Source organism: Battus philenor, unplaced genomic scaffold (assembly GCF_028537555.1).
Source record: "Battus philenor isolate CCGP_79_NKW_IND1 unplaced genomic scaffold, ilBatPhil1.0.hap1 SCAF_20, whole genome shotgun sequence".
Taxonomy (NCBI): Eukaryota; Metazoa; Arthropoda; class Insecta; order Lepidoptera; family Papilionidae; genus Battus; species Battus philenor.
This window is the reverse complement of record NW_027181683.1, coordinates 6,837,565-6,865,468: the sequence shown is the minus strand read 5'-3', so window position 1 is coordinate 6,865,468 and position 27,904 is coordinate 6,837,565. Positions and strand designations below refer to the sequence as shown.

Genomic DNA, 27,904 nt, shown 5'->3' with positions numbered 1-27,904 from the left:
TTATCTGTTTTAGAGAATATACATGAGAGTGTGTTTTATAACCGTAAATGTCAACAAATGAGTTAGTATTTTTATTAAACAAATTAAAATAAGTTATTCCTGAAAATAATAACATAGTTCTAGACATGACATATATGGTTGTTATATACCAATTGCTTTTTGTTGCAGGAAACTCTGTCATCACCGAGAAGTTTACAATAAAAATGCTATCGCAGTCATAGCTAAACGAAAATCGGAAACAGTAAAGGAAAAGCCACAAAATGGGCCCGCCTTTGAACACGTGGCCTTACAGCCATCCTAGAATTAAAACAGAAGAGACCGAAGAACATTATAGTGCTAACAAAGTGTTCACATGTGACAGTTATATTAATAGGAAGTGTTCGATATTTAAGCTTGTTAACAGTTTTCGTGTGATATGTTTAAATTTTACAGTTGCTTTAATATTTTTTCAAGTGTTTTTAAACTTGAACTCGGTTGCTGCCGGACCAGTGATACTTAATTTGGATTATTTGCAAGGTAAATATTATTTTTATAAGTATATATAAAATATATAATCCTAGACAATGTTCTGTGTCCTTTTATTAGATTTAAAATAAAGCTTTCAAGGACTTTATGGAAGATAGCAACCTCATGGTATTTCAATGTTAAATAAATATTTAATATAATTTTCTTATAAAAACTAAAATCCCGCTGTGTTATCCAAGTGGGTAAATTCGTCTTGAAGACATTAGATGTTCAAATTCATTTTGTCGTTGGATAATTTTTTTTTAATTCAAATTTGAGTAAAAACGACTTCAAAAAATTTTTGTCAAAACACATATACATTTTACTCGAAAAATTTAAAAATTGTACACGGTATACGGTAACGATACAGCATTATTTTTTAAAAAAATAGCAAACGGAAAAATGAAATGTGGCAGTAAATTGTTAGATATTTAAACATAAAACAATAATTTTATCAGCAATAGCGCGTTTAATTTGAGCATTTTGCCGAAGGTAAATAGTGCAATATAACAAAAATACTGCCAACGTTGTTTTCAGATTAGTTCATGTATTTGTCAATATTTTTAACAATATGAACACATTTCCTCGATTTTTTTTACTATAGATACAAGCTACTCTACGTAACTATTATTAATGTGCTTAAGTAATTTTTAACGGGCTCGTCCCTTTTGCGAGTGTCTTAAAGATGCAAACTATAGTGCTAATGCAGTGTGCGCGCCATTGCTAGTCACCTCTTGGCGCAAGAGCTACCAAAACCTCTGTACCGCGGCTTAGGAAATTGTGGTGATGTAGGGGATGTTGAAAAAGGAACTTGAGAGCCTCCGCTGCCTGTATTGATGCCGGACTGTCGGAGTTAAGCGACTGACACGCTACCCGTTTCGCCCCAAGTCACAGTACTGCGATTTCGATAACATTATTGTAATATTTTTAAATATCTGATGTCCGTTTTATGATAATGGCTTTTCTTCGTCGGTCTTTTCATATACTGCAGGCTGTCTAACTTTCCCGCGCTAACTAAATACTGTGGAATCATTTATTGTTAGGTATTACTGTGTTCGGATTTAAGTATACAGTAAAATAATTGAACTAAAGAAACATACTACCACACAAGATACCACTACATTTGTACACGAGTGTAGTTTTGTGCCACTAAAATGTATGTTAGACCTTACTGTGTTACCTTCAGATATCAATTTTGACAAAATTCATTTCATTCTCGTTTAAATAAATAAAATAAATAATTAGTTTAAATAACTTATCAAAAAAGATGTTGATTACTCAAACGCTTTTTCCAGCAAACCGTTAAAGCTTTCACCCTGTATTGATTGAACACAATGCTTACTCATAAAATATTTACGTAAATGAGGAAAACATTTTTTAAAACCTCTAAGCATTAAATATACAGACAGGTATAAGTCATAAATTTGTATGCATATGGATATTAAACATTTATTGCTTTAAAAAATGATACATTTTCATTTTTAGATACCCTCTGCCGCCCATATATAGAATATATAAAGAATTTAAAAATAAAACTGTTTTACGTTACATCGTTTTAATTTTAAATCTTATTAATTTGTTTGTGCACTAGTTTTGTTTTCTGAGATAAATAAAAGCTGCATTCTAAATTTTGCAAGAGCAGACATCTGCTAGACATAATATCATCTTGGAACGTATTTTTTTAATATTTTACATATTGTTATTGACAATATGATGTGGAAGAATATAAATACATACACACCAGACTCTTATGTGTTTACGCTTATGTAGAAACATGTATTATATCATTAGAGGTTTTCACTAATAGAATTTACTGGAAGGAATAAAACCATAACAATTACGGCATTATTTGCCAAAAATAAAAGGAAAACAAAATATAAAATAATATGCTCGTATGCATCGATTTGATAATTTAAAATAACATCGTGAACACTGACATCGGCATATTAGACATCGGATATTTGCATAAAAATTAGTACATACTAATAAAAACTTGGGCTTGGTTAATATAGTTGCGTGAGTCATTATTAATAATATTAACCCCAAAAAGAAGTAAAAAAAACAATTTGCAGATGGATTTAGATTAATAGTAATAGAGATACTAATCTAAATCATATCAGCAGTTAGTACTGTTACACTCTTAGTGTCAAAAGTACTACCGACTTAGACATATACTTAGACATATAAAAATGTAAATGTAAAATGTAAAGTGTATAATATGTTAAAAAACTAGAAAAGAAAGCGAGACATAAAATGTTTTGTAACATCTTGACATACTGACCGAGACGTTTCATATTGTAACAATGGTGCCAATTACCGTAAACAGAGAAAAGTAATTAGTGATGCCGGTATTCAAAACTAAAGGCTTGCTAAAGTGGAAAGTGAAACTATGTTTAAAATTAAACAAAGTGAAAAATGTACTGTTTAAATGTTAATCATTTTGTAATAAACGTGGGCCATTAATTTTAAAATCATTTAAAGTTTTCAAATAATGTAAAAATCAAGGACGTTTTGAATTACAAATACTACATCTCCTGTACCGTCTAATGTCCACAGAAAATTTGATTTGGCGGCTTCCTTCAATGCCATAAAAACTTTTGCGTAACTAGACTACTTACCTACTTATTTGCAATTAGTATGAAAATTATATTATTTAAAAAAATATAACATTCGAAAAAATCAAAATGATAACATTCATGAAAAATAAGATTTTAAAATTGTTTTTTTTTTCACGGGACGCACACATGATTATTGACTCTTTGTATGAAAATTAGTAATGTTTAGTCCAAAACAAATATATCTATTATTTTAAGGGCTGTTTTCAAGACTTTTTAAATGTTCATTATTATCATAACAGCCGCTAGACGTCCTCTGCAAAGAATAGGTCTTCTAAAAGATCTATCTATGTCAATCTCTAGGATGCTATTTCTCGGTATTTCCAATTCTCATTATTTTTAACTAAAACAAAAACACTTGATATATGTTAAGCTATCAAAGTAATTTAAAGAATGGTACACTTGTTAGCATGACAGGTACATATTAAAAAGTGCCCGCATGTTTTGTCTGCACTTTCACTTCTTTCCTCGGAAACAGGAAACAAGTAGGTCGTATGTGTCACCGGTGACGAGGATCTTAAAACGATCAGTATCTACACCTACTCTATGGGCTCCAGAGGGGTGCGCCCATGTCACTGCACCACGAGATATGACCGTTACATGAAACATTACAGTTAATAATACATAAATCTTTAAATTTTAACCATATTTTTGATGTCTCAAGCTATATAATATCTACGTTTCAGAAATTAAGAATATAATATTTGCCTTTTTAATGTTAATATTAATTAATAAAATTATTAATAATTATTCGTAAAAGTGTATTAACCTAAAACAGAGTTTGTTTTGGAGTATTTGAAATTAAAAAAAGAAAGCAACTGGCATAGGCCAGCTGATTGGTAAGTTCAAGGCGCAATTCAAGGGGCAGCTGGGCACATAGCGAGCAGAACGGTTACCCACTGGGTCATTAAGATACACAAGGTGAAGTGATGACCTTTTTGAAGTCGTCGGAAAACGATACGTGCAGGTCGCTTCCTACTGCTACTGTGGGAAATCTGTTCAAATGATGAAGATGACTTAAAATTATTTTACTCAGCAAAAAAAATTTTTGAATAATTAACAACGTAATTGTTGTTTTACTATTTTTAATAAAACGATAGATATAACTTCCATGATTTTCTTTAAATTCAGTTTACTTTTAAAGTTATGTGATGAACTATACAAAAAAGATTCTTTTTTAAGTGGCGTTATTATATACTTAGCGCATTTCTGTTCACATTAAAATTTATCGTTGTTACTTACGTCCCTATTAAAGAATAGAAGTAGGCAATCATGTTACCAAATCTAATGGTGTTTCCGGGCTGATGATACGTGTCAAATTGTCTCAAGGTGATGCGATTGTATTCAAATTTTGTGTAGGTTTTTATATGTCAAATTTCTGCAAGCATTCTTGTAGGCAGTTCTCATAGGCATTATTTAATATCAAGACACTTCTCGATTTTATTTCTTTGTATACATTAATAAAATTAATTTAATGTTCTAATTAAAATATATTTTTTCAATTATCGGATACCCACTACCAATGGCAATGACTTGCCAAACTACTCAAATAAATTCATTCGGTTTTTTATCTTATACACGCGCTATATTAATTTATATAAAGTCAATTTATGTTTTGTGACTCCTTTATTTATATTGGGCGCGGTCAATGCTCCGTATTATAAAAAGGCTGCGTCTTTAGTTTAACTATTTAACAAAGTAATAACATAACAAAAAATATATTATTATTGCACTACGTAATAATTCTTTCCAAAAATATATACCGGTGTGAAAAACAAAGGAGCTATTCTTATAGTCATGTACTGTATATAATGTACGTATCTAATTGTTGATACTAAATCTACAATAGTTAACAGCATTTAGTATATAATATTTATATCTTAATAAAACTTAAATTAAAATTAACTGAAATATCCATGATTACGTCTCTCGAAGACCTAGGTTCAGTTTATATAGAATCACTCGATACAACTAGTTAGATGCCAAATTCGACAGTAATTCCCTTCCAGCTAATTACCGTCGACAACTTCGTGAGTTAGTTGACGCTAGTTAATACAAGTAACACTGACTGAAACTTTATTGAAATTTATTTTTCACTATCCACATATCAACCGATAGACGCCCTCTCCAAGGGACTTTCTTAAAGATCGTTGCGATGATGCGCTGCCCCAAATTATCTTACAGCATTCGTCTCCGCTAGCGCTTAGTATTACAAACCTTAAAGCATAAGAGCATATTTAAGAAGAGTGTAAATTGTTGTATCCAACTTAGGTGGGCCTCAGTACCCTAAGTACTAAGTCTACGACCAATGTGAGTTACCAGTCATGTCTTAGGGCACTGAAATATACTTTCTCTCTTTGTGCCTCATTGCCAATCTCACAACCAAGATTTCTATACAAGATCGATTAAAATAGAATGAGACCCGCAGACAAATAAAAGTAACCAACATAGCCCACCGGATAAAGCGGTAGGCCTTAAGAGTGGAGGTCATGAGCCGGCAACCACAGGAGAACCATCCACATAAGAAGGGTTAAAATTGCATAACGTCAGTTAAAATTAGTTTTCTTTACTTTCCACCTGTATGAAAATAATGTTCAGATGCTACTATATATTTAAATTTTAAAAACGCCAAGGTCCGCTTTCATATTATTTAGACAACGTTAAATATAATTCAATAAAATTAATATGCCGCAAGAAATAATTGTATATTCTTAGGACTAATCGTTCAGCTTGATAAGTAAAATAACTTCGAGAAAGAGCTCATTCGCAGAAATAAATTCGTATGAGTAGCGTTCGGCAAATTCCGACACATCTTCTCGTCCAAAATATCGCAACGCCTGGAGACGAAGGTATTTGACCAGTTTGATAACTTTCGGATTTGAGACGTGGTCATCGGGCGAGATATTGGAACAGTTGTGCTGCGTGGGTCTCAACAAAATGGACCTATGATATAGTTACGTTAGCAGGAAATCGCTGGATGCGGGTATCATAAGAATAGTCATCGTGGCGATATTTTCGGAAGGCTTTATTTTTTTTGGCACTGGGCATCTATCGGCAGAAAAGAAGAAGATGGCAACGTTTTATTTTTTGGCTTTCTAAATTAATTTAAAGAACAACTGACATCTTTTAAAATTTTAGAAGTCAAATGTAGCTATAAAATCTTAGCGTTATTGCATTAAAATAAAAGATTTATAATAACTAATTCTTTTTTATAGTCATAATTTTTAACTTTTATACTATGCCATTATTCAACAGCATGAAAATCTATGCATTTTTATTTTGGTTTTAACTTTACATAAATTTTTTGCAAGTCACCTGTCGTAGCCCTGATAACATCGATATGAAGTGGGTTAGGATGCCAAAATGTTCACTTTTTTATTGCGTATCAAGTTGTAACGGTAAAAAGTCCGTGTAGTGAAATTGAAAAAAACGTGTTAAAATCATCATGCGTCAAATATGGCTAGACGTTTGGTCACAGGGTATTAGAAATTATAAAAAAAAATTGTACCTAAATTTATTTTATAATTACGTATTAAGTATCTAAAAATTAAATATTTTTAATAATTAAGTAGAATTTAAAAATAATTGTGAGATTTAATGTCATAGTTACGACTCCGATCAGTTGTATCTATTCATAACCTTTAATAATTGTAAATTAAAAATTTTCCAGCAAGATTTACAATGGAAAAACTAAGATAATTAATTTAATTATTTGTGAATTTACAATTGGATCTTTTAAAATCCAATGATAGAATGTTGTAGATCCTTAATACATTTATTATTAATAATTACACACTAATATTAATATTGAGCAAAGAATAATAAATGAACGGTAATTAATTACTGTCACACGGTCACAAGTCGCAGGTTTGATTTTCTATGCATGCACACTTTTTTAATTTTGGATTCATTTACGATGAAAGAAAACAGCGTTATGTGGCAATCGGTATAACTCCGGCCCCCACACAGAACAACGACTCGTACCCTCTGTCTAAATGGTGGTTTTTTTAAGTATGTGTGAAACAGTATTATTAAATAAATTTATTCAAATAGAAGTTAATTTCTAAAATCTGGAAAAAGAAAAATAAATAATAACATGTTAAATTTCCCTGGTTTAATCCTAGTTACTGATTCACATTTTTATTTTAAATTAGACAATAAAAAAATTACAAACCTTTACCATGTTTATTTTACGGTGAAAGTTTGTATATATCTTCACCTATCCTTATGCAGTACTTCACAATGCTAAAGATAAGCAACGCAGGAAAACAATGTGAATAGTATTGAACAGGCCTGCCATCTAAGGGACACCATCAAAAATAAACTTTCTGTGAAATATTGTTAAAATGATCCGTAAGATGTCATCCTCCGCGTAACATAAAAAAATTGTAAGAATGGGTTTAAAATTGAATTTAATTACAACAAACAATCTGTTTATTTTAAAAGTCACTTTTTATTAATATAAGAACTCTTTGATATCGTTAACGACATAAAAGAATTTAACGTGATAGTATAAACATACAACAACGTGAATTTGGACCTCAGGATATTATGGAACTATGAGCATTCGGAAGTTCGTATTTCTCAGTTACCATCAATTGCCCAAGAGTTACTTCTGTCGTTTTTGGTAATATGAATGAAAAACATGTATATAATATAATGCATTTGATTTTTTCAATAATTTATGATTTTTATGTAATAAAAATTACAATCTTATTATACATAAAAAAATGTAATTTGTATCTTTTGAACTGAGGAAAAGGGTTTTTGGTGTATATTTTTGACATAGGCATCTATTGTACATGCCAGAAGAAATCGCTTTTAATCCAAGGTACTTTTCGCAAAAGTAAAAAAAAATAAAACTTTAATATGACGTAATTTTTGTTTCAGGTCCAGTGCCACTAGCAAGAAATATAAGACATTTGCCGTGCATATCAAGACGATCAGGCCAAGCAGGCCTGTGCATGTTTGCTATAGACTGCCTTAAAGCAAACGGTACACACTTAGGAACCTGTATCGACCGTTTCTACTTTGGTTCATGTTGCCAAATTTCTGATAAAACTGTTATACCACAGATAACTGAAAATACCATTGATGATAATTCAATAGATGGTGCAAATTTTGTTCATCCACAAACGGAAGATAAAATCCCAAACTTAGGTGATAAAATTACAAGCGAATTACCTAAAACGTCATCAACAGAAAGAATAATAGAATATACAACAGAATCTCGAGTATCTGAAACTATGCAGGATAGAACAAATCCTGATGTGTTAGAAACCAAGTCAGATGAGCTAACAACACTTGATAATAAAATCGAAAAGGAAGGAATAAAATTACATACCACAGTTATGACAGATTGGTCGCAAAAACAAACTACGAAAATTAACACGCAATATGACGCAACTGTAACAGAAGCTCCAGTGAAACTTTCAACATTCCAATCAGTATCTGGAAATAATGGGAATTCGCAAACCGATAAAATAAATAATGATGACACAGAGGCGATCCCCACACACACTACCATTAAATCAACTATTTCCACCACTACAAAGGCAACCACTAAACCTTATATTTCTAGAAAACCTGGAAAGCCTCCATTTAAACCTAGACCAACAATTCGGCCTATTACTAATTTCACAAGACCTCTATACACTCCAAATGGAAAACCCAGACCAACTAAACCAGGAGTGGTGTACAACTCAACAAGAAAACCTCCGTATAAAACAACACCGAAAAGACCATCAACTAAAAAACCATTACCTTCCCCGCCTCGATTAAATATTACAATATTACCTCAGTCATCTAGTGTTAGGCCCCTGTTTACCAGACCTTCTTCACCGGTCATAACTTATATTAACACAACTGTTTCCAAAACCGATGACGTTCCTACTACAGTCACTACAACCACTACAGTTTCAAGTCCAAAAACATCAAGTACATCTACTCCAACAACCACCACAACTACAACAACAACTACAACAACCACATCAGCACCAACTGAACGAATTACACAAGTTACTGAAACGACAATTAACGAAATTTCCACATCTTCACTGGAAGTTATGTCAGAAAAATCGACAGAAAAAGCCGTTATTACTACTTTAGAAGTATCTCAGGAAACTGAACCGGTGGTAATTGTCACCACAGAAACTATCACAGAAAAGGAAACTGAAAAACCTGTTACTGAAATAGAAACTACAACCGCCCCTTTAAGTACAACTACGTCTAAACTACTACCATCAACTGAATACTCATCTTTAGTCACCTGGTCCAGTAACAGTGACACAACGTCTAAAGCGCCCGAGGTTGCTACAACTGCTTCAGACGGTACGTAATACTGATTTTAATAATATAAATATCTAAAACTTAACGTTCCTTTATAGTTAAAAAATGTTTACAGTGAACATTAAATAGACGTTAGGTAGAAGAATAAATTAGTCTATTATTGAAGTGAATAACTTTATACGTAAAAAAATCACTTATGCACTGTATTAGTGATACAAAAAATATAATAAAGTGATTTTTAAGGTATCATAGTAGTAATATAATTTTACTTAGAATTAAGAAACATCTATGAAAATCTATATGAAACACAACAACATACTCAATGAGTAGACCAACAGGAAAACAAATGAAGTTCCATTATATATATTAAACATTTTATATAATTATCAGGATTGTAACTGTTATATAAATATTTTACATGACAAACAACTATCTTTTAATTCGGCACTGGTCTAAAATATAAAAGAACCATGGAAAAAGCATAGCAAAAAATGTTATTAATGAATTACAGTTTGCGTTGTTAAAACAATTGATACAAATTATGATAAAAAAATCATCGGTTAGGATTTCCTTCCTCCAGTCGTTTCTTCTTTCTCATAAATCGTGATCCTAATAATACTCGACCGTCAAAACAATAAAAATTAATAGGCGTGTAATTTAACTTGGTTGCAATATAGGTATATGCAGTACCGACGTAAATTGTCCACGTCAATCACAGCTCCAATGGTGAATTGTAAATATACCAAAAGAGAAATAGAAAAGAAAAAATTAAAAAATCTAATACGTTAAGCAAAACTACTTAAAATATCATAATGATGAGATAATTGTTAAGATCCTTCGATGTTGTCAAGAGAGACTTTAAAATGATGTTAAAAATGAGTCTCAACAAGAAAAGTCATACGGTTAACTTGTATCTTAAAAGCAATGTACTCTCACAGGTAGAATACATTCTTATGTTTATGTTAACACTGCTATGAGTGAACACAATTTTAAAAAATTACATCGTATTTTTCATTATAATACATTAACAGATTAGACGAAAACTATATTATAAAGTGGACACATTTTAGTTTCATGGGCTTGTAGATTTAAGTTTTTCCTGTAAGAAGGAATTAAAATGGAAGTAACAGGACAATATAGCCCCATAAAGGACGCATAATGAATGAAATAAAGTTAACCGCATATAATATCAAAATGATTTATTTAAATTAAATTCCAGGGAAATAAAATGTCAAGAACTTTGCGCAGGTTACATGTCGTCTATTTTCAAAGAAATTTGTCTGTTTATTACATAAGTCTGGTATTCAGGTTTATTAGGAACATAAAGTTAAAAAATGTTTTTGAATATAAAAAAACTCTTACACGAAATAGCCTTTGCGTGTAATGGAAAACGACTCACGTATCGAGGTCGCGCATGACCTGAGTCGGGTCAGTCTCGGTGTAGTGCCCCAGTGAAATTGCGCGCCTCACTTTCTTCACGACTGGTGCCAACTGATCACAAAAACTTGCCAACCATGAACTTTTTCTTTTTTATTATACGTACAAAACATGTAAATAGTTGTAATATACATTAAAAATTGTACCCTAAATAAATTTCATAACATTTAACTTCTTTTTGATCAAATTAATTGAATCATTTTCTTCTTCAAAAAAAAATTACAAGGCGAACTTTGTTAAACATAATCAGAAACTAAATTTCCTAAAATTTTGTATAGTACGTTTCTATAATCACTTCGTACAACCTTCATCTACGTTAATGCTGTCCTATTCTTCAATTCGTACATTTCTATCGTTTTATGGTTTCTAAAGATCTACTACAAACAAAATTAGATGCTGGAATATTTTTACTATCATCATTAAGTAAAATTACAACCAATCATTATAACTTATTTCGATAAGATACTTACACCTTAATACATACTAGGGTAAAACAGGGTAATGGGGGTCACTTAAGCGAGAAATCAAATAAAAATTAATTATAAAACAAAATATTTATTGCAACCGCCTTTAAATATAATATAACTAATATACAATCAATTGAGATCAGTTTCAATCACTTTGGCAATCAACTTTGAAAATTATTCAAGTTTAAAAAAAAAACAGATTTGACTCCCATTGCACCGATATGAGGGTAATGGTGGTCACCCTGGGGGCAATCAGAGTCAATGAAAATCTAGCACATATCACAGACATAACCTTGAGCTGAGTCCCACCCGGTGCATTCCGAGTGAGCCCATAGACCACATGAGGTACATATGAACCATATCTCATTGTTTCTGCCGAAATCGTTACATACTGGGCACTTGTTTCCCACATCTTTTAGCTCATCATCCTCATCATGCTGGCACAAATCGTTAGTACCAACATCAGATACAGAGGTTTCATTCGATTCTTGAAGTATTTGACGTTTTACCTTTTCATGAGTCTTCTTCACTACTTTACTTTTTTTCCCTGACCTTTACCTTTCCATTTCTTATTTTCTTTCTGTGTTTCTCCTTTTTTCTTTTCTTTCTTATTTTCTTTTTCTACAAGGTTTTCTTTCAATGGCGTTGAAGTTAAAAGTGTTGCATGTTGTTTTTTTCGGCATTGTCTTGTATTAATAATACGTGTCTTCTCTGGTAACTTGATTAAATCATGCAATGTAATTTGACTTGAAGTGCTAGGATCTGATGAGTTAATCGCAGACACTGACTGTTTTGGTGTGCTCGGTACTATGGGATGAAATTCTTTTGATGTGCTCGAAACTAGTGATTATGATTCTTTCGATACATGATCATTCGTGGGAAATGGGAGTCACCCGACTCTCATTACCCACTTCTACACAAATTAAAAAAAAATGAATGAAAATAAAACTGTAACATATTAACACGCTAAGAACTACACATCACAATTTTGAATGTCTAACTAAGCACGTGTGAATGTCTTAATCGTATACTGCAAATTATTCGACACTTACCTTTTAATTTACATTGACGAAAAATTAGATCAACGGAGCGAAAAAACAAAATACAGCCATATCTCAGAAGTGCGGGCGCCAACTGGTGCGAGACTTTCGAGGCAACGCCTGGGGGCCAGGGCAGGGTAGAGGATCTCATTTACGAGTCGCTCTCGTGTACTGTTTTGTGGATGTGTGGGTGATTCTCATTACCCACTGACTCTCATTACCCTACTCTCCCCTATACATATTATTATCATTATTTCAGTCTTATGACACTTACTGCGGGATCTTTTCAAAAATAAAAAGACAACGAGACCTATGGTCTCTCCCAAAGATTTACAATAAGACCTGTTAGAAGCGACTCGCATCTAGAGTCTTCGAACGACGTAACTTGATCAATTAGAAAAAAAACTTTTAATTAAGTTGTGGCTATATGAAATACTGCTCTATGTAATAAATATTATGTTTTAAATACAATCTATAATGATAATATGTTTACTTCAAAACATAACCAAAAAATAACCAGTAGCTTATAGACCTTATGTTACCTACAGAAAATATCAAAATTGTTAGAATATAAAGTAGTATTACTGCAGCTACATGAATTAATAATAGACAGTTTTTAGTTATAAAATTGGAAAATAACATAAACAATGACATAACATAAGTCACAAACTCATGACTTTTCGAGTCCATTATCTCAGTGTCATCCTAGACGTCAAGTTAATAAAAACGGCCTTCGTTCTCGTCCGCCTTCGGCAGATCCGTTCTTATATACGCAAGGCTGGGCTTGGCACGAGCAAATCCGCGTATTATTGAGTCCCTAAGTCACACAAAACATGTTTATACGCAGGGCTATGGGTGCGCCGTGGTAAGTTCGTAATGAAGACCTGGACGTAGGCATATAACTCACAATGGTTGTCCAGTTCTTAAGTAGTGGTCGATTCATTACTTCGACACTGCCGCTCAATACACTAGCACATTGATTGTTGATGCTGCCATCTATTAAACAATCCCTACCGGCACTTTCAGACTCCGCGCCATCATGAGACTGAGACATGTGCTTGAGTCTCCGAACAACGCAACCTTTAGTCAGGCATCATACAAAACATTTCAAAGCCATTATTAAATCAACAATCGGAATCGAGGTCAGATTCTGTGTCACAGCATTTCCCAACCCTGATCATTCTAGATAGAAGCGTTGCAATAGTTTTTTCCGCCACTTCTTCTTCCCTCGCAAAGGATTTTTAAAGTGATGGTGATATTAGCTAGGTAATTGCAACCGAACAGGTCGAGGTTCGGCCATTTCGCACGCCCTCGAGTCGGAATGCTAAACGGTTATAATCGACGAGTTATAGACCAAAGTAAAGTACCCTTGAGGCTCTTGAACCTATTCACTCCATGGAGCGTTCGCTGAGGAGATCAAAGAGTCGATCTTTTTAAATGCCGGATCAAAGAGTACGACCCTTCCGGATCATACGGTCAAATGGTATTATTTAGCAACCCTTAATGTCACTCTCCGGAGAGCCCTGGAACTTTTCTACCCTAAAAGGGGTTTTAAGCTAAGCTCCATCAGCGCTCTGTCTGCCTACCCTGTCTCCAACCGCGAAATCTATGCTTGGGCAACGGTCAAGTAAAAAATAATCATGTCTCTAATGACACTGCAAAAATATGCTCTCAAGTGAAATCGATAGTGGAAATAATTAACAACGTTCTAATTTATTTGAACACTTTTTATACAATATTTGTATAACGGCGAACTCAATTTCGAAGGTATTTTCTACCTGTTAACCATTTAGGGAGTTGCAGAAACAAATACCTAATATAAATATACTAATTACTACTAAATAGAATGATATACAAATATAATATAATACATAACGACGGCCCACGTACCGGAGTTCTAGCTTACTACAAAGACGTCTAGGCAAAGGCATATAACGTTCTGCTATCACAAATTCAATGAAGCTATAAATGTCAACAACCAAACGGCATTTGTCCATGACAAAAAAAAATAATGACCATCAGCAAAGTTGTTTGTTAAAGACCGTTAGATGCAAACACATATAGCAAAAAATATATGAATGTATTCTACATCGTTTATTTTTGTAAATAATCAACATCGTTTGCAATGTAACTACGCAGCGATTCAATGTGACCTCAGGCTGTTGAACTTTATGTTAAATAAACATATACTAAACATATATTAAAGATGAAAAAATGGTGCATAGCGTAAAAAGTATTAAAAATGTATCTTTTCCTTATTAAAAAGAACATTTATAAGCGTCCGAGAAATATCGTATCCATAAATTTTCATATAAAAACCTTAATCTTTCGGACAATCAATACAAAACATTCTTTAATTAAAAAGATGATTATTTCTGTAACTTTTTAATTTTATTTATTGTTTAAAGTTAGCTAAGCGAGGTGATTGGAAATAGATATAAAAGCATTAAAGAGGCTCATTTCTAAGTAAAAAGCTTATCACCTATTGATCATCCTTTATAAAGCAATCACTCTAAAATAAGTTACATCAATTTATTTTCTTATTAATAAATCCTGTAAGCACAAAACCTGCAGGGACAGATAGTAAAAAACAATGAATTTATATATACCAATTTCCAATCAGCTTATAGCACAAAACTTGTTCATTGACGATAACTTTCTGTACAAAAGAACTATTATCGCTTAAAATACGGTATTCCATTGATGGATTGACTATAATAGTACGGAATACAATGCTGAAAAACAAGATCTCACAAAGATGTTTTCAATGTTAAAAATCAATGATAAAAAATAAAAGTCTTATGTTTTTTAAAATGGTTAATGCGACCATGTTTCTAAATCTGCATCACATCTTCTAAAATACTCATAGTATCTAACCAGCGATTTTGTTTATTTAAATAAAAATTGGTATATTACTGTTAATATTTGTTATATTATAGTTTAGAAAAGTATTATATTGTTAATAAGATAAAAGTAACTTATAAAAATTAAAAAGTAAAAAAAAACACTTTTAGTAACAACCAAAAGCATCATTTGTTACTTTTCATCATTAAACTGTAATTTATGTCAAATTAATATTAACTTATTTATGGCCAGTTTAAAAAATATAACAAAAAATAACAATTACATTATAACAATGACTTCATCCTTATAGTTATGCTTTTTAATTTGTTAAAACTTTATTTACATTTTCAGAATTATGGTCTCCAATAACGCCGCCTGAAGGCTGGATATTAATATCAACATTACAACCAAAGCCCGAAACTTCAGATTCAAGCCCAACTACAACCACTATGTCTCCTACTCCTATAACGACTACAACAACTAAAGCACCTACTACTTCCGCGCCAAAAACAACAACTACAGAAATGACTACAACAACCGTAGAGGAAACTGCACCTAATCAACAAATTACATTAGAGAATACGTCACCTACTACTGAAACTACAACAACAGAGAGAACAACATCCTTTTCAACGCCAATCTCGCCTCAGTCCTCAACAACAACGATACCATCAACCTTACTCACATCACCTTCAACAACTGCAAATTCCTCTCCATCGAGTTCAGAAGTATCGCCTATTTTTACAACACCATTGTCAACAACTGAAGCAGCAATTTTGGAATTTACTGTGAACGTGACGTTATCTCCAACGATACCGACATCAACGCTAAGTGTGACGACTGAGAACGTTACTACAACTGCATCAACCAACCTAACTGATGTTACACCACTGGGACCGTCAGAAAATGGTAGGTTAACAAACTTGACCATTAATGCAAATATAATAATTAATTTCCCTTAATAAAACATAATTAAATGTCATTTAAAGAATAATAGGGTAATATTTGACGAAGATAACCTATTTTTTATCATCATCATTATTTAAGCAGTAGGAAGTCCACAGCCAGACATATGCAACCCAAACCAATTTCGAATTTCAATAAGACCGGTTGAAAGCGGCATATGGCTGCATTCAGCGTTTTCTGACGACCTTAACAAGGTTATTCTAGGGCCATCTTGTTGCTAGATGTCTCAAGCTGCGCTTTCTGGTCCGTGGTCTTTTCTCCCGAACCTTGAGGCCCCCCTTGTTCTTCGCGCCATGTGGCTAGCCTACTGCCATTTTAACTAATCTTCTGGAATAAGTCTGTTTACCGTTTTTTTCTAATTTTATTTTATTTCAGAAACAACAACAATTTCGCCAAACACGACGACACAGACAACACTAAGCACTGAAACGATAAATATGTCGGACTACAAAGACGGTTAGTGCATACAAATTCGTTAAATTTAAATATTTTCGTTATATAATTTACATAAATAAGATAGTCAAGAATTGTCTTGTATTATCGCAATAAAATGTCTTTATCCGGACAAGTCAGCAAGAACTGCAATGAGCGAAAATAGTTCCGAATTTATAATTTTAAAGATATTATCAGCAGACTTAGGTACAAGGTACAATATTAATATTATCTGCATAATAAGTCCTAATTCTAATTTAAAGAAAACAAATTATTTCATTTTGCTTATGAGTAAATGTATCTTTATCCACGAAATAACAGCAAATAGTTACCAGTCATCATAATCATTAATTCAGCCGTGGGATGTTCTCAGCTGGACTTAGTATCCAGCGTCTTAGAAATACTAGCGTCTAAAAATGTTTTATTCGTTAACTTTTTGGATCTTTGTGGGTCTTTACAGCTTAGCCAATAGAGATAAAATAATAAATATTAAAACTTCAAACACATTATTTATATACAAACGTAATAAAATAATTTGTGTTCGCGTGGAATTACTTTGTGTTATTGTTATTATGTTACAAAGTAATTTTCTATAGGGTCACTGCATCCTTGACGGCTTTGATTTCCGTGAACAGTTGACGGACTAAGTAAACTCATATTAATACAATATAACCAAGAAAGCAGGCAGTTTTCCGTAGTCTATTTAATTATAACAATGATTAGTACATCCTTCATCCTTTATGGGTAAACTCGCACAATCTAAAACAAAATAACATGAGCTTTGGTAAAAATTCTATTGAACAAATTATTTCTTAGGTTTTTTAATATTTTTATCTTTTCTTTACTTTTCTATCTGGCATATATATTTATATATATGTATATTTGGTAGTCATCTATGCTAATAAACTTTCCCTTTCAAAAACAAAATGCGCTTATGTATTTAGATGTACAAATTCGACAAATTTAGGATCAAAATACGGACTTTCGTTGTATGTGTTTCTGACGCATCGCTTTGCAGGTCAAAGAACCTCAAAGCCCCTGATTGTATATCTTCAGGCTCCCGACCGTATCAACAATTGCAAAAAAAAATCATGTCCGTACAGAATTTGAACAAAGAGTTGTCAGTTTGCTTGCGATGTGGTCGGACGGCACGGCCAAGGCAAACGCAAGGACTCCTTCGATATCTGTAGTTACTACGCGAGTGTTATTAAAAATGTTTACAGTGACAAATTACGTATAATAATGCTACTAACTATTTTTTAACAAATTTTAACAAACATTGACTTATTATTATAAACTTACGTTTTTGTGAAAGACTTTTTGATTAATTGACATTCATTATTGATAACAAGTTAAAGTAATTAAAAAGATAACAATAAAATTAAAATATTCTTCAGTGATATAATCTTTGAAAATGGTGTCATAATTTCTATTTAAAATTTAACTCATCGAGGCAAAATTATGTTTTTGAAGTGGTATATTTATATAAAATTTTGGGGATTCATAGTGGCCAGTGTGTTCATGTTTTATTGAAAAATGATTATAAACTCAACACTCGTGATGCTGACAGTGTGTGGGCGTCGGCTCTGGCCGCAGGGGCGCATCGTCGGCGGCACCAAATCCAGCTTCGGGCAATGGCCGTGGCAGATCTCGTTACGACAGTATAGAACCTCTACGTATCTGCACAAATGCGGGGCTGCACTCTTAAATGAAAACTGGGCCATCACCGCTGCGCATTGTGTTGAACAGTAAGTACAAAACACTAAGTACGCAAGTAGCACCATGTTCATGATTCAGTGGTCATTATCGTCATTATTTCAGCAATAAGCCTTCTAGTTCTGGAAATCGACCTCTTCTTTATTCAAGTAAGATTTCAAATAAGATCAATTCGTTTAAGCGGTATCTCTTAAAAAATGTTATGCAGAATTTTGTCAAGACCCATGTTAGATTAACATTGAAACTGCTTGTTACTGCAACTGTCTTTATTTAGCATCCGTAAGGTCAAATTCACTCGAAAATAAACTAAGAGACTATAACACAATCATAATTCATAACTTTACTGATACTGATATACTGATATGTAATTTTTAGCAGTAGCTCGGTTAAAAAAAAATATGTTGAGAGAAAATATTGTCGCTGTTATATATATTTCGTATACAAAATGAATATTACAATGTGACATAATAAAATTATTTTTTCCTGAATATCTGTAGACGACTTGCAAACAACAATGCAAGAATGCTTCAATCATTTGGGTTATATAAATATTTTTATTTTATGAGTTGTATTACGAAATTGTGGACATAATTACGAAACTTTTTTTTGTTTTTATAATTAGTGGTTTTATTTTAAATATTTTAAATTGGAACAAATTAAATTTTCAAGACATTCCGCTGAATGTTAGCAAAAACCGTGCCGACCTCAAACATGTCGATCAATCTTATGATAAAAACAATAGAAACAATGGTTGAGGAAACTAAATTACAAATGATAAGGAAATATGTTGTTGAATTATGTTCTTTATACAGCAATTGTTTCTTTGTAATATAATATATTTACCAAAGTTAACAATTACAGCAAACATTTATAAGTATAATTATTAAATCAAGGTTTAATTATATTTAAATTCATAATCATGACAAGATAGAGAATCGCGAACCGCCTTTTCTGTTTAAACAAAATTTATAGTACGACGACGAGTCAATACAGGGTAATTAGTAATAGATGAAAAAGCTTTAAAGGAGTTAATGTATTTTTATCTCCTGTCAATAATATATGGTACATATCATCCTAAAATCAATGCTTTCAAAAATTATAAATAACGTAGTTAAAAATAAGTAACAAAAAGTAATTAAATATTTATTATATACTACATGTCCCTGCAGACTTTGTATTGTGAGAAGTTATTGGACCGTCGCATTCAATAGAATTTCAGAGTACTTTACACTTGATTGGAAACAGGTATTAAATAAAGCTTAAGCTTTTTGCTAACAAATGACATGCCCTATTTAAGCTTTTATACCTGAAACCAATCATCCTGTACATACCCAAATGTTTCTTAATATTTGTTCTCTTTTTAAAAAAAATATCGCGCTATTCAAACATTTTTAGGGTGGTTTAGAGACTATCAATTAATACAAGCAGTAAAATCCGAACACATTCGTACAATCCAGTGAAGTAGTATTAAGTAGCGGCCTTCAGTGAGGCTCCCCCGGGAGCCCTTGAGTTTCCTGCCACCTCGAACCTGCGTGATTTGCAAATGTCACTTATGGTGCAATGAAAATTCTGCTATAACAACACATTCGGCATTATTTTTACATATATATGTATATATATATATATAGATATTTTTATATATCACTACGTAGTTCTTAACTGTCCATACTTACCATAACTTGTTAGTGTTTTTTTTTAATACAAATCGAGTATAATTAATAGATAGAAGAATTGGGAGCCTTTCAGATACAACGTATTTTAACGCTTCAAAAAAATTTAAACTCATTAAGATTATACCGATTCAAAGCGAAGTGCTTTCCCAAAATATTAGGCATTTTTTATTTCCTTTCATGATGTCAAACATAATAATAAATACAGCATTTCAAAAGAAAAATACATGATAATAAACAACAAAAGTAAATGTAATCTTAAAACACGCGATGCATGTTGAAAATAAAAAATAATTCGGCAACTTTATTACTGTAAAACCACTTATACGAAATAAACACAGGTTGCTTATTCAAATATATCGAAATTTCTCGATAAAGTGATCTGAAATGTTAACAGAAGTTGCGTGCGTTAATATGGAAATTATTAGTTTTGTCTCTTACGTAACATGTAATATGGTTGAAAATCAAAAGCAAGCTAAAGCTTAAATCCGACCTGTTTGTTATTTCATTTCAAATACCTTTTTACATTTTTTTGTTTTTAATATCAAACCTTATGGAGCAAGGAACTTTTGATATTGAGCCAATCTGGTTTAATTTAAAAAGTATCTTACAATTTTAAAAAGTAAAATTTTTAACTAAAAATGAAATATCGTTCGTTTTTGTCATGACAAAAAAAAATAATAAGAAGTGCCCCTGACAGCGTCATGTACTCTTCCTAGTAATTTATCCAGGGATCAGAAAATTCTTTTTACCACTTCTTTTTCCTGACAAAATTTTTAGCGCAGTTGGAAATAATTGAATCATAAACGGTTTTGAAACTATACCAATTTTCCAAGGATATTGGAGGACATCGTAAGATATTGTGAATATAATAAAAGAATAAATAAAACTACTCCGTCACAATATAAAAAAAATATTGAGCGAAAGCTCACTTAATTTATTTATCATCTTCAACTTATACATAATCAAATTTATAATCAAACTCATATTCAACATTCACACACCATACACACTGACAATATCCTTTCTCGATGAAAAGATGTCTTGTTCCAAATAATATTTTTACTTTGTTATGTATGAAATGTCAACTGTGAAAGACCACAGATTAAATAAATAAATATAAAGTATTTTAACATTAAACTCTCTTCTCAGTGTACCTCCCTCGGAGCTGCTTGTCCGTCTAGGGGAACACGATCTTGCAACAGAAGATGAGCCTTACGGCTTTGCAGAGCGGCGTGTTCAAATAGTTGCCAGCCACCCACATTTCGATCGCAACACTTTCGAATACGACCTCGCACTGCTAAGGTAAGTTTTTACTATTAAATAATAACATCTAAGAACTTTACCTCATCATCCAAACATTTTGATACACGAGTCAACCACGATCGAATTGACAGCATCGCCATCATCAGCCGTAGGGCGTCCAGTGCTGTCCAGTGGCCTTCCCATGGATTTCCGAAAAAAGCGGTTGGAAGAAACCTGCATCCAGCGTCCTTTGACAACCTTGTTAAAGTCTGGTCATCTTATCGTTGGACATCTTACGCTGCGCTTGCCGGTCCGAGGTCTCTACTTCAGAACTATAGCCGTATTTACCAAAAGATGCTCAAAATAAAACACACGCAAGTGCTAATCACATCCTAAAATATATGAACCTTTGTATATGAGTATGTGTAGACGGCAGAGATAAACAAACGTCAAGCCGTTTGTTCTCAAATATACCGTGTGCGTCTAGTCAATTTCGCCCTCATTCGTCTCTCCACTTACATATCTTTGGCGTCTACAGTGACTAACACTTCTGCGCCCACTATAATGTGAATCATAGAAAAAAATGCAGTTAAGGAAGTTACGTCCGTTTATCTTCAACGAGGATATGAACGTATAACAACGAGCTGTTATGATAATTATTGCTTTAGATACTCAGAGCTTTATCTCCTCGTGTAATTACGGCGAATGAAGGTCAAGTGTAGTGGTGAGTGACCGGAGAAGAATGACTTTGCGATCAAGTGTTGATACACTTGAACGCCTGGTAATAAGGTCACAGAAGGCGATGTTTTAAAAAACAAACATCATAATTTTTTAAAGAATAATGTAATAAAATACTATTATTTTATTTATGCCTTTACTGTTTCACATAGTTTAAATATATAAATATGTATTTGCATAAATTTCTTCACCTTACCACAACATTGAAGAAAGCTTATAATATACATACAGAATAGACATAATATGTTTTACCCAATATAGGCATTTGACTCAGTTTATTTTACATTTTGGTATTTTAATATTAAACCTTTACGTCTTATAATTATTAGGGAGGCCTAAATATACCATAATTAATTTAATAAATAAAAAACAATGTAAAATAATTAGTGACATTTGCTCAGTTACCATGTAAACTCATTTTTAATTATATCTACGGACAGTATTATCGGCTCCATTAACATAAAAAATATTTCGTGGTCAACGCCTTGAACATTTTATACGTCAATTTACAATATAACTTATAAAAAATATTTTACTACCTCGTCCATAAAAATACGATGAAGAAGGTGCATATTGAGGTCATTATGCTTGAGCTTGAGCTCGTGTATGCTTGAGTGGAAGGATAATATGATAACAAGGTTTTTATTATTTCTGAACGATAATTATATTCATATAAATCAAATAACCATATTTATTTTAAAATTTAGTTTATTTATTCTTAATTTATTTAATCCGTTTATATATAAATCAAAGTGCGGTTATATTTACGGTATTTTGCAACCGGCTTAAACAAATAAATAAATAATAGTTTAACTATTCCTTCTTTGCCTATATATTAGTAAGAACACTGATTGATTTTAAATAATGAAACAAATTTGATGTTATGTAGTTATTATTAATTATTTATTAATAATTATTCAACATTCTTTCCTTTTAATTAGTCGTTCTAATATTTTTTCGCCGAATCGTATGCTCAGCAGACTATATTTATTACGGATCCTGTTTAAGCACAAAAACAGTTTTAGTATTTATTATACATACCACATATACTTAGTTTTGTGAGACTCTCTGTGTGTGTTTCATAATATTGCCATTATTCATACAAGGTGTAGGATGAAAGGAGAACATACATGCATTTTCTAGAATGCAGGTTTCATGTTCACGATACCATATATATGACATCTATAAATCCGCACTGGATCCTCTTGGTAAATTATTGCTAACAGCTTTTGCCCTAGTGAGAATATAACTGTACGATATACTTCTGGAAGATTTTTGATTCAAGCAGTCGTAGCTAAAAGTTTAATGTTTGTTAGGTTTATTGTATTGGGGCCGAAATAGTCACAATTGGCGACCGTAAGCCGGTTGACGAGGCATGGGTAAGCCTTACTAGCCTGGCCAACGAGACGGTTAAGGTCGTGGGAAGTTGCGGAGCTGCGCAATGCAGGCCGTGGCGATCCTTGGGGGAAGCATATGCCTTGATATCGGCTGAAATGATGATGAAGGTATATAGTATGTTTAAACACTTACAGGTTCTACGAGCCTGTGACATTCCAACCAAACATACTGCCCGTGTGTGTGCCGGACAACGACGATGACTATGTTGGAAAGACCGCGTACGTCACCGGCTGGGGCAGATTATACGACGGTCAGTATCTACTTAATGCTTTCATTATTATTATATCGATCAAACATCGCAGCTTCGCCGTGTCATAGGAAAAACGACTACGATGAACATAAACGAATTTTTGCTTTTTATTTTGCGCCTAATGGCCCCTGCAAGGTTATAGACGCCATTTTTCTTTCCGCGATTTCGCAGGAGATAATAAACAGTTGTATTATTACCCTTATTATTTCTAACAAGATATATTATATTACTTACGATTCAGCGCATATATAGAAAATATTAGGAAAAACATGGTTTTCATAGAGCGCATTTTTTACTTTACTATTTTTCTATGACTATGACTCTATGATAAATTCTATTATGTATTATTGCGCACTCTCTCCGTGCGAAGTAAAATAATTATTTATTATTGACGTCCGTATCACTTATACCTAAGATGTGAAAGGTTACATCTGCGCTTGTTTTTGTGCCAAATTCTTATTATAATGATATATTTGCTTTAAAAAAGTAAGAGTAATAAAGTAAGTAATAAGTTGAAAAATTACATTCCCTTCATATAAAAGTCATAAGAGGCTAATCAAGAAAAAGACGAATACTCATTAAACAACTGTATTCATCAATTCACGTAGTAATCTATTTTATGTTAAAAAAAAAACTTTGAGACATTACACAATACGCCAACTATTGCTTGAGAAAAGAAATGAGTATATTGTAGCGAAATCATCGAAGAATTTTGGCTCTTCAAACATGACATTTAAATTAGAGACACGCCATGAATGCATTTATTCTTACTACTAAAAAGTCAAACAATCACAAACAAAAGTCAAGTTCTGTCTGGCGGGACAGGAAGACAGTAGTCCCCAGAGACTGTTCTGCTCGCTATGTGAGGTGCCTTTTGCCACTCCGCTGTGCTATATCGATTACTTTCGTTCGATATTTAATTATACCCGTTTAACTTTTTTATTGTGAACCGATACCTTCTTAGAGGGACCTTTGCCGACGGTACTGCAAGAGGTTCAAGTACCGGTGATCAACAACACCGCTTGTGAGGCCATGTACCAGGCAGCCGGATACACGGAGCATATACCCAACATCTTCATCTGTGCCGGCTGGAAATCTGGCGGGGCTGACAGCTGTGAAGGTACGACAAATTTTAATGTAACATTTGGATTAGCAAACATTTATAATGACCATCATAAATTAGTCACTTATTTAATGCAATAAATAACTATTTGATATTTTATTTTCGCCGTATATAGTTGTGTTTTCTCTATAATTAACATTATTTTATTTAAAAGAGTTATAGACATCATCGTTTTTAAACGAATATCACGTCATAGTTAAATAATAGCAACCAATCTATACTATATCTGTAATACAACAAAACCTAATTTCAATAAAAATGATGAGCTGGCCAAACAATGATGGTCTTTTAAATGTTATTTCTCAAATCATTTTACAGAAACAGTTGCGAACAACTAGAGAATCTAATCATAAGTTACATTTGCAATGATTAAAGGACCATCATATTATTACGCTTCAACCTCAAGTAAAACAGGAGAAAAACCGGAACCAGAAGACTGCGTCGATAGTGTCCATAGAGTTCATTCATTTTTTAAACTAAAATTTTTGACAGTTTTGCTACATATTAAATAGATCAAAAATAAACAAAATCATACATTTATGAATTTGTTGCTTTCAGACTACTTATTTTAATTATCCAATGTGGTCGTCATTTTACTCAGAAACGGAAAAGCTTATTCAAAAAGACTGAACAAAACACTGAATTAGTATTTCGATAACAATTTATCCCAAAAAAAACTTTTTCCTGTCTTACTTTTTTACAGAGGCTAGATGTATTCGTATATTTTCTATGTGTTTGTCTACGTCTACGACTAACTAGATAGAATTAAAAAAAACCTCATATACCGTGGTTCGACCTTCTTCTGCAAGATTCGTATCGGAAGGCTAAAACGCGTATCAAGCGACAGTGCAAGCCAAAATCTACTCTGGATGGCGACAAACGACCAAATTTATGAACCCGTGCCGAAGTTTTTAGGCAACCCCGGACCTTAGTTACTGAAAAGAGTTCAACAAGCACCAATTTCAAACATTAAAAGTTTTTATTCAATCTCTTAAAGATACTTTTACTTTGCCAGCCTAGCTTTCTCAAATTTCAATCATTTTAAAATCATTTCATCAATGTTAATATAAAACATTTTATTTGATTACAGGCGATAGTGGTGGGCCAATGGTGGTTCAACGCGACCGCGACGACCGCTTTGTGCTAGGTGGCATCATCTCGTGGGGCATCGGCTGCGCAGAGCCAAACCAGCCAGGCGTCTACACTAGAATCTCGGCATTCCGGGACTGGATCAACCAGATTCTACAATTCTAGAACGATCTCTTACATTTATACAATTAAGTAAATGTCTTCAGACAAAACAGTTCTGGAATATTCTTAACGGCCTCACATTTTATCTACGACGAGATACAACCAATATTCATTCGATATTCTTTTTAATGGCACTTTCGCAGTTATTTCAGAAGTGATAAATGTCTCCTCTTTAAGGCGTTGATGCATTATTATATTTTAATAAGTGATTTACAATTTGCCAATAAGTTATTTATTCTGCTCATATTGAATCCACACTGGATCTTCTATTTAAGCGACTATAAATGAACCTTATACTACGAAAGTTAAATTATCATTATTTAATTGTTGTTTCAACTTTTAATGCATCCTGGTTTTAATTACGAATTTAAGAAATATCATTAACCATATAACCGATTCGTCCGCAATATTCCAATTTGAAAAAAGATAATGTAAGAATGAATTTACTCGATTTAAGATTGAATAGTTGCTCATAATAATTTACATTAAGTATACTTCTCTAAAGCAATTATATTTACATTTTGTCAATTAAGATAACGTATTTTTTTCAGTTGGGCTGACATGATTAATTTAATAAGATCCATACAAAACAACACCTGTAAGAAAATTGCTAGAATGAGCTAACATCTTTGAAAGTAAATCCATTGATAATTAAAATGTGATTTATTAACATCGATACAAAAACTTTAAAGACCAGTTATCTTATTAATCCTAAGAATTTTACTTATTGCTCATATAAGGTCAATGATCGAATTTATATAAATTAAATTTACATCTTTTGTAAAAATCTTACAACAGATATTTAATTTTCTTTGTAACTGAAAAGAATATATTTTAAGATTTTTATTGTATTTAAACAAAAAATCTTCTGTTTATTATTTTTAGAACTTTACAATTATTCGTCCTTAATTTATTTTATTTTATAAGTTATTTTATAATTGTAAATAATGTTAATTTTGACACAAAAAGCATTTATTAATAATATTTATACATTAGCCATAATTAGAACAAAATTCAAAGGGGAAATTATTTACATTGAACGAATTACGAAAATTGTATAGTGTCAAATAAATATTTTCTATAATTCTTTAAATCTACTACTTTGTTTTATTTCCTTATTTTCCTTATTTGTGAACACAAAAAGAGCCTAAATTCAAAAACTATCCTTTGTCATTAGATACCATTGTTGGCTTGTAATGCTTGCTTGCATTGATTGTATACTATATCTAATGGCTCAACCTTATCGAAGAACATAAAGGAAAAACATTTGTAGGAACTACATTACGTCATCGTCATCGAATTTAACACGGGAATCCCTATTATATGATGTTAGCCATTGTGGCTTTGTGCAGCTTCTTCAAAATTGAGCCAACGGTAACAGATTTCCATCGTCATCCCAACGCTAGGACACACACCGCACAACATGCCCCATTGGGCGCGCCGCGCGATGCACCCAACACTATACACCTACATCCCTCTTCGTGCAAAAGTCTCCGACGTAACTGTGATACGATACGATCATAGTGAATATCGATGAAGGTGCACAAAATCGAAAACGACTAGCAGCATAACATCATTCACACAACAGACAATATACACATTTCTACTTTGGACTTCGTGTTATCGTTACTTCCAAGACGTACTGGCTCTAGAAAGAATCCCACACATTCATTAAAAAAATTATCTCGCACAGGAATTAAGCCTTTCTCTGCTTAAAAACATTAAATTCGTTAATTTTGTTTTTGTTCTTAATTTAACTAGATAAATTTTATCTTACATTACCAAATTAGCTATCAATTTCTAATTCATTTTACATGTCATAAGAAACAATCAGAATTTTCGAATTTATGTAACTTAAGTATTGTTCTTGCAAACGTTAAGTTCACTGTAAAAATCTAAATAAAATTATTAACATTACTG

At 32.4% G+C, this 27,904-nt stretch overlaps 1 protein-coding gene across 1 annotated transcript; it reads left to right on the top strand.

Annotated features, from left to right (window-relative positions):
- The first annotated feature begins 260 nt into the window (after positions 1-260).
- Np (Notopleural) lies at positions 261-26,154 on the top strand. Its single transcript, XM_068765790.1, has 9 exons — positions 261-516; positions 8,010-9,449; positions 15,547-16,104; positions 16,537-16,617; positions 18,164-18,341; positions 21,132-21,284; positions 23,495-23,610; positions 24,575-24,730; positions 25,824-26,154. Exons 1-9 carry the CDS (start codon positions 261-263, stop codon positions 25,985-25,987), a joined length of 3,102 nt encoding a protein of 1,033 aa, XP_068621891.1. The 3' UTR covers positions 25,988-26,154.
- Positions 26,155-27,904: the final 1,750 nt, after the last annotated feature.